The 8,909-nt window shown below is 54.8% G+C and overlaps 1 protein-coding gene across 2 annotated transcripts; it reads left to right on the forward strand.

The window, feature by feature from the left end:
- The first annotated feature begins 3,550 nt into the window (after positions 1 to 3,550).
- Positions 3,551 to 7,872, forward strand: PCDH8 (protocadherin 8). Of its 2 annotated transcripts, none has more exons than XM_058018847.1 (3): positions 3,551 to 6,015; positions 6,158 to 6,368; positions 6,837 to 7,872. In XM_058018847.1, the coding sequence occupies exons 1-3, from the start codon at positions 3,604 to 3,606 to the stop codon at positions 7,208 to 7,210; spliced, it is 2,997 nt and encodes a 998-aa protein (XP_057874830.1). In that variant the 5' UTR covers positions 3,551 to 3,603; the 3' UTR covers positions 7,211 to 7,872. The 2 variants fall into 2 exon arrangements, with proteins under 2 accessions (XP_057874830.1, XP_057874831.1); XM_058018848.1 differs by having other exon boundaries at positions 6,161 to 6,368.
- Positions 7,873 to 8,909: the final 1,037 nt, after the last annotated feature.

Consider the following 8,909-nt stretch of genomic DNA (forward strand, 5'->3'; position numbering starts at 1 on the left):
ACTAGATGGGAGCTCAATGGGAGCCTTGCCTTCTCTCACATCTCTAAAACATAAGACCTTCAAGCTTATCTCCATGAACAGGGATCCCTGGGCAGGATCCCAGGCACCTGTTGCTAGGAGGGAAGCCTTACCCCGTTGCACTGGGAACACTTGACACCTTGAGACATATGTGAACCTACTGTGCTGTAAGCGATGGGAAAATGCAGTGAAGTGTCACCGCTCAGCTGGAGGAGTGAAGAACAGGATGAGGTCCTGGGGTTTTGCCACCCCTCGTAATGCAATTACTGCCTGGGAAGAGGGAAAAGCACCCACAAACTTAATTTCCAAGATCTGAATTGGGGGAAGAAAGAAGTAAATATAAAGCTGAAAAAGAGAAACCTGGAGTGATTTGCTGGTGATCACTTACTTGACTGATACTGGCAACAGGCTGCTGGTCTAGGAGTGCTCCCCCTCCTTGGGAGCAACACATTACCCAGGATCCCAGGTTCACAGAGGTGTGTGGGGAAGCTTTGCTTTTCCTTTGCCTGGCACCCATCTCTCGGAGCAGCTTTGATTTCTGTGTCTAAAGAGGTACAGAAAGGAGCTTGGCAGCAGAGATCAGACCTCTGGACACCGCAAAACACCTCCTTCTTTGCACGCTCTGAGTCTCCGCAACAACACTAAGTGCAAGGGAGCTGGTAAATTATTAAAACAACCTTGCAACAGCTCCAGAGAAACCACCAGTGCCTCAGATTCAAAGGAAAGGCTGTGGTGTGAGAATCCCCATTAGTAACAATACGCACAGTTTGCAAGAACATATGTCCCCACATGGAGCAATCAACCAATCTGGGCTGTTTAACCACAATATTTCAAAGAAGTGCTTTTAATGCAGCTGATCCGTATGTTTATTTTGAGCTGTAAAAGAGGATTCTTCACTAGCCTTTCAGAACATTTCTGTGGTGGGCTCTACTGGGGAGAAGGCAGAGAGACTGATACATTGGGGTTTTTTAAAATCAAAGTCACGACAGTGGGAAAAGAATAACCCAAGCAGGCAGAAAGTGCATTTGAACTCTAAAACAAAACACACACCCAAAAAAAACAAAAGGCATGAGGAGCAAGACCCCACTGTGTCCCTCTTAAAAATGGGTTTGGATAGAAAGCATGTGAGGATGGGACTGGGTAGATGGGAAAGGAAAGGATTTCCAAGCCTCCCCTTCTGATTCAGATACTTGAGCACACATTGAAAATACAGCCCTTTTCACCCTTATCTCCTGCAAAGTGCGTGGGAGGTGAACACAGGTCCTGGTTTATCGATTGATTGGCTTTTTTGTAAAGAATAAGAGCTCCTCGTGGAATAGCCATGCCTTTGCGGGGAGGGGGAGGTGGGGGGAAAGGTCTGGTCTCCTTCCCTGCTCGATCTAATCCTAATTAAAAATGAATTACATGCTGCATGGAACTTGAAATGGCAAAGATAATCCTGTTACACACGAGGGGCCGCCCCGCTGCCCACTGCCCGCTCCCGACCGGCGGCCCCGTTCCCAGGCAGCCCGGTCCCGGTCTCCACACCTCGGAGCTCGGCCCGGCCCGGCCCGAAAGCTGCGCGCCCCTCCGGGCGGCCGCCTGCGGAGAGCAGAGCCCCGCGGAGGCTCGTTCGTATGGAACCCGCGCCTTCGGGGAGCTTTTGTCGGCGGCGGAGCGTGCCCCCCTCCCCGCGCCCCCGCAGCCGGGGCCGAGGCGCGATTTAAATCCCATTTCCATAAGCCGGCGCTGCGGGCAGCCCGCCGCCCCCCGCTCGCGTGCCGCCCCGCGCATCCCGCACAGCCCGGGATGGAGCCCCGGGATGGAGCCCTGGGATGGAGCCCCGGGATGGAGCCCCGGGATGGAGCCCTGGGATGGAGCCCCGGGATGGAGCCCGGGATGGAGCCCCGGGATGGAGCCCCGGGATGGAGCCCCGGGATGCGACCGCGTTCCGTGCGCCCAGCCGAGCGCTGTTATCCCGGCTTGGCAAAGGAAACCGGACCGTATTCTGTTTGTCACCCTTTTGCTTTAAAATGCGTCTCTTGGGTTCCCTGAGACGGAGAGGAGAGGAGAGGAGAGGAGAGGAGAGGAGAGGAGAGGAGAGGAGAGGAGAGGAGAGGAGAGGAGAGGAGAGGAGAGGAGAGGAGAGGAGAGGAGAGGGCATGAGGTTTCCCGGAGAAGCGGTTGCCCCTCAGGACCCCCATCTCCCTCCCCATCAGGGCTTCCCCCTGCGGGCCAGGGCGGACAGCCGCCCTCCCCACGCTGCTGAGGCGCGGCGGGGCCGCGGCGGGCTCCGCGCAGGGCCTCGGTGCCTTGCGGGGCAGATGGTTTCGTTCCCCCCGGTTCGTGCCAGGTTTCAGCCTCATGCTGTTATTTTGTTCTTCTGGAACGAGACTGGTGTTGCTTCCCAGAGAGGCCCTATTAGGACAAAAAGAAAATCCTGTGAATAGGCGTAACAGGGCACCAGGAGGGATAGGTCTTAAATGTATTTTAATATGAGCAGGGCATTGTGTGTAATTCAGCGCTCATCATCGTTTAGTCAAAGAGTTATGGCAGTGATTGGGAATGAATAGAGGGACATAATGGATACATGTGGCGTTTGCTCATTATATTCAACTTAGTCCAACTCCTCTGTGGAAACTGTTCAACTTTCTCTCCCTTTAGCCTGTCATAGTGAAATAATACAGACATTGGTTCCTCGAATGGGATAGCCTGCCATGCTATTATATTTCTACAGCTAACGAGGGCTTCATAAGCCTTTGATACTGCCTGATCTTTGAAACCTTTCCAAATCTCCTCAAGCTTATGCTAAATCCTATTTGGAACTTTTTTTTTTCTTTTTTTCCTCCTCGCCTGCTAGTGCCCCAGGCTTAAGAAACCCGGGCGGTGACATGCATACTAAAGCATGCGGGGACACCTCCTGAAAGGCGACTTACGGCGCTGATCACAGGCTCTCACGCGAGTGACACACCACTCCGGGCGCAGCTGAATGCCGCCCCCGCCGCTCCCCCGCACCCCGCTAATGCGCGCCCGCCCCGCGCCCCCGCCCGCGCGGCACGCCGCGACACGCCGCGACACGGCACGACATGCCACGGCACGACGCGGCACGGCACGGCACGGCATCTGTCCCGACTTGCCGGCAGGATTAACAAACCCCACCGTGCACTGCACTCCGCGCTCCCCGCGCCAGCTCCGCTGCCGCGCCTCCGGAGAGAGGGAAGAGACGGGCGCGGGAGGAAAGGAGGGAGGAAAAAAGAAATAAATGAACGGAGGAAAAGAAATAGCGACGGTGCGGGGGAAGGGAAAAAAAAAAGGGAAAAAGAAAAGAACCCCCCCAGACCCCGCAGAGTTAAAGAAAACAAAGGCGAGCGCCCCCCGACCCCGCTCCCGGCCCGGCCCGGGGCGCGCCGAGGGCCGCCCGCCGTCCGCGCTGCGCCGCCTCCCATTGGCTCCGCCGCCCGCTCATTTGCATAGCGCCGTCTATGAAAGGCGGCGCGGCGGCGCGGGCGGGCGCAGACGGCGGCGGAGCCATCCCTGTGCGTCCTGCCCGAGCCCGCGCTCGTCCCGTCCGCACCGCGCCGTCGGGCTGAGCCCCGCGCCGCTGCCATGAGCCCCCTGCGGTTGCTGGCCGCCGCCTGCCTGCTGGCCCTGTCCCGCTGCAAGACGGTGAGGTATCGCACCGACGAGGAGGGCGCGCCGGGCACGGTGATCGGTACTCTGGCCGATGAGATGCCGGTGAAGGCGCCGGGGGAGATGAGCTTTCGCCTGATGCGGCAGTTCAGCAACAGTTCGCTGGTGCGGGTGCGGGAGGAGGACGGGCAACTGAGCATCGGTGAAGCGGGGCTGGACCGGGAGCGGCTGTGCGGCCAAGCCCCGCAGTGTGTCCTGGCCTTCGACGTGGTGAGCTGCTGGCGGGAGCGCTACCGCCTGGTGCACGTGGAGCTGGAGGTGCGTGACATCAATGACAATGCACCGCGCTTCCCCCATGCCCAGATGGCGCTGGAGGTGTCGGAGAGTGCTGCGCCCGGCACTCGGCTCCCGCTGGAGGTGGCTGTGGATGAGGACGTGGGCTCCAACTCCATCCAGAGCTTCCAGGTCTCCCTCAACAGCCACTTCGGTGTGGAGGCACAGACACGGGCGGATGGGGCACGCTGTGCCGACCTGGTGCTGCTCCAGGAGCTGGACCGCGAACGCCAGCCCTCCTACACCCTGGAGCTGGTGGCCAAGGACGGTGGCAGCCCAGCGCGCTCAGGCACAGCCACCGTGCACGTCCGTGTTCTCGATGCCAATGACAACAGTCCCACATTTGCCCAGAGCTCAGTCACGGTGGAGTTGCCTGAGGATGCGCCGCCCGGCTCCCTGCTGCTCGATCTGGATGCTGCTGACCCTGATGAGGGCCCCAATGGTGAGGTGGTCTATGCCTTCAGCAGCCAGGTGCCCCCTGAGGCACGGCGGCTCTTCCGCCTCGACCCGCGCTCGGGCCACCTCACCCTGGAGGCCGCCGTGGACTACGAGCGCACCCGCACCTACGAGCTGGACGTGCGTGCCCAGGACCGCGGGGCCAGCCCCCGTGCTGCCACCTGCACCGTCGTCGTGCGCCTCACCGACGTCAACGACAACGCCCCGCGCATCAGCATCAGCGCCCTCCGTGGCGCCGCCAGTGCGGCCGGCGTGGCCTACGTCAGCGAGGCGGCGGCCACGGAGAGCTTCGTGGCCCTCGTCAGCGCCACGGACCGCGACTCGGGCGCCAACGGGCAGGTGCGCTGCAGCCTCCGTGGGCACGACCACTTCGCCCTGCAGCGGGCCTACGAGGACAGCTACATGATCGTCACCACGGCGGCACTGGACCGCGAGCGCATCCCCGAGTACAACCTCACCGTGGTGGCTGAGGACCTGGGCTCACCGCCCTTCAAGACTGTCCGGCAGTACACGGTGCGGGTGAGTGACGAGAATGACAACGCGCCGCTCTTCGCCAAGCCCCTCTATGAGGTGGCAGTGCCAGAGAACAACCCCCCGGGCGCCTACATCACCACCGTGGTGGCTCGTGACCCTGATCTTGGCCACAATGGTAAGGTCACCTACCGGCTCCTGGAGACGCAGGTCATGGGGGCCCCCATCTCCACCTACGTCTCGGTGGACCCCGCCACTGGGGCCATCTATGCCCTCAGGACATTCAACTATGAGATCCTCAAGCAGCTGGACCTGAGGATCCAGGCCACTGATGGTGGCTCCCCACAGCTCTCCAGCAGCACTGTTGTCAAAGTGAGAATGGTGGACCAGAACGACAACCCTCCTGTCATCATCCACCCAGTGCTCACCAATGGGACTGTGGAAATCGGTGTGTCCAGCAAGACCTCCCGTGACTCCCTGGTGGCCCAAATCAAAGCTCGAGATGCAGATGATGGGGCCAATGCTGAGCTCACCTTTGCCTTCCTGGAAGAGTCCCAGCAAGACCTCTTCACCATCAACCCAAGTACTGGGGACATTGTGCTGAGGGGTGACCTCTCTGAGGAGCTGGGACAGCTATTCAAGGTCATCCTCACTGTGACAGACAATGGCAGACCTCCCCTGGCCACAACTGCCACGGTCAACTTCCTGGTGACTGCTACTGCCCCGTCCAGTATCCAAGACATAGCCAAGCCCAGCTCCTGGGAAGGAAAGGCTTTGCAGTGGGACATCCCTCTGATCATGATCATTGTCCTGGCAGGCAGCTGCACCCTCCTCCTGGTGGCTATAATCACCATCGCCACCACCTGCAACAGGCGCAAGAAGGGGAACAACATCAAAAACAACACTGCCCTGAAGGACCAAATTGACATCTCCCACCTGGAGAAGGGCCATCAGGAGGAGGGCAGCCAGAGGGGGAACATGTTTGAGGTCCGAACCTTTCCCAGCAAAACCTCCTTCACCAGCCCCGACCCCTCTCCAGCGGCTGAAGAGATCTCCACCACTGAGAGTGGCAGTGACAGCACTTGCCTCTATGAGGGTCAGAAGAGGCTGAGGGGACAGAGTGGGGAGGTAAGGTCCCACCAGAGGAAGAGGGGCAAAGGGTTGGGGGGTATCTTGGAGGATGTGAATTAGCTGCAGAGGTGCAGTTAATGTTAGTTTACTTTACACCACTTCCCTCCCTCATATCTCCTTTGATTTTCCTCCCCACCAGCAGGGTTTTGCTGCCACTCCGAGCTACAACAAGGAGCCTGCTCCCCCCGTGGCCATTTGGAAGGGACACTCCTTCAACACCATCTCTGGCCGGGAGGCAGAGAAGTTCAGTGGCAAAGACAGCGGCAAAGGCGACAGTGATTTTAACGACAGCGACTCGGATATCAGCGGAGATGCCCTGAAGAAAGATCTCATCACACACATGCAGAACGGTAAGGGCTCTGCCCCTGCTCCCCACTGGACCTCAGACAGAAAGATGGATGGGTGGGGAGGTGGATGAGGGGACCCATCCCTGGGGCACAGGGATCAGGCAGGGCAGCTGGAAGGGGAAGCCAGACTCTGCATGGCTCAAACTGCCCATCTCCTTGGAGCAGGCTGTTTTTAGGTGTTGGTTCCTCTCTGCACTGAGAGCCCAGCACAAATTAGCATTTGTCAGAAGTGCTGTAGGATTGGATTTTTTTCCCAAAAAAAGGTTCCCTTAAAGCTAGAATTGCGAGGAGTGTCCCTAACAGAACAACATTACCTAACCAAGCCTGGATTTTTGTTGCGCTGTAAAGCCTCCCCACTCCCACCGTCGGTGCAGTGAATCATCCTGTGACTGGTAACTCTAAGGATTGTGAACGGTGTGGATTTATTCCTGCAGTAACGACAGGTTTCTCCTCCCCTATCTCTCTCTCTAGGTCTGTGGGCATGCACAGCTGAATGCAAGATCCTGGGGCATTCCGACCGCTGCTGGAGCCCCTCCTGTGGCCGAGCCAACCCTCACCCCTCTCCATATCCTTCAGCACCCCTCTCCACCTTCTGCAAGAGCACGTCCTTGCCCAGGGATCCCCTTCGCAGGGACAACTTTTATCAAGCCCAGCTGCCCAAAACAGTGGGGCTTCAGAGCGTCTACGAGAAGGTGCTGCACAGGGACTTTGACCGGACGATCACGCTCCTCTCCCCGCCGCGCCCTGCACGGCTCCCCGACCTTCAGGAGATCGGGGTGCCCCTGTTCCCAGCCCCCTCAACTAGATACCTGGGCCCCCAGACTGAGACAACTGAGAAGGCGTAGCCCAGAGTGTTCCCCCTCAAGTGCACCCCTCCCTGCGCACACAACTAGGTCACTCCCGAGAGCCTTTAAGTTATTGACCAGATCTAGTGTCGTATGTGTAAATATGCAAGATGTGCCTTAAAAATGAAGTCGTTTGGGAAAGATTTCCAATCAGATCAGTACTGTTTGATATTTGCAAACAAAAAAAATTGTTTGTAGTTAATGTAATTTTTATGAAATGTGCAGTATTTAAATTTCTTTTCATGTTTTCTACATTGGGGTTTTTTCTTTTACTTTTGGTTTACCCATGGCCTGCCATTTTTTGTAGTGTTTTTAACCTGTACATTGTGTAATGTAATGTTTGTACATAATGAAAATTTGTTATATTTTTATATAATAAATACTTAAAAATGGGAATTCTTGCCAAAGGAGCTGTCTGAAAGACACCATAATAACAATTACTATTAATAATAATATCCTGAATATGTAGAATCTTGTAAGGGAAATTCCTCTTTCACAGTGTAATAATAACCTAAGCAATCTAGTGTACTGAGAAGTTTGCCTTGCCAAATGTGACTTGTATTTCTTGAGTCTGTGGTCAACTTAAGTGTTATTTAATTGCCTTTGGTTCCTGTAATCTGTATCACTGATAAACACTAATAAAGGTTTTGTGATGTTCAGAGGCTTCTGTTCATGGATTTCATGCTTCAGAGCATAGAGGTCTTCACAGGTCAACAAAAGTATTATGTGCTGGGAAATGCAGTGGGAAGGAGCTACTTTTAGTCTTGCCCATCGTTGGTCTCTGGCAATACCTCTGCAGGTTTAGCTCTAAAGCTTCTAATGCTGGGTTGGGAGGGAGGCTGGGGTGAGAGAGCCAGCCTTTGCTTGTCACTGCGTGGTCTGAGCTCTCCCAGCTCGAGCCTTCTCGGGTGGGGACTGGTGTGATTTTAGGGAAGCAAGTGAAGCTCTGTTCTTTAGTGGAAACGTCCGTGCTGTGCCAATGTCTTTGCATCAGCAGCCCCCCAAGCACTTTGCTTTCTGCTCTGGCTGAGACAGAGTCAGGCTCTATGGGTGTGGGCTCAAATGCTTACCCCTTGTTAAAGCAGCCTTACTAAAGGACAGTAGCTTGTGTTTGTGTGCATATATTTATACATCAAGAGAAAGGTGCATAGAACAGGATTCAAAAATGTTGATTATATTGACATTTTCTATGGTACATATTTCTCTTCTCACTGAAATTACTGTCCTGGAAAAAAAAACATACAGAGCTTTGAAATTCCTTCCTATGGGGGCTTCAAGCTAAAAACAGATCTCAAATACTTCTGCTGAAATCAGGTATAGAATAGCATTTAATGAAACAAAATGAAGCATGAAGGTTTCTTCCTGTGCTCAAAAAATGCTTACACCAGAAGTAACACTTGTACTGGAGTTTTAATATTTGATTGAAGTTTTCCAAAAGGGAGAACTGCTCCTTTTGTGGACTATGTAACTTCACATTTTGTAAAAATCAATAATCCAAAAATCTGTACAAGGCAAAGCTTTGGAGTTTTATCACGAGTTCTATAACTATTTATCTAATTGGTATGGTACATATCTATAAAATATGGGTCACCAAGGAAATATAAAACTTTCTTAGATATAAACAAGGCTCTATTTGGCTTTGTGCCTCAAAATGTAAGCCGAAAACATCCCACCTGTATGTCTCTTAACCAACAAAAAT

This window comes from Melospiza georgiana, chromosome 2, assembly GCF_028018845.1.
Source record: "Melospiza georgiana isolate bMelGeo1 chromosome 2, bMelGeo1.pri, whole genome shotgun sequence".
Taxonomy (NCBI): Eukaryota; Metazoa; Chordata; class Aves; order Passeriformes; family Passerellidae; genus Melospiza; species Melospiza georgiana.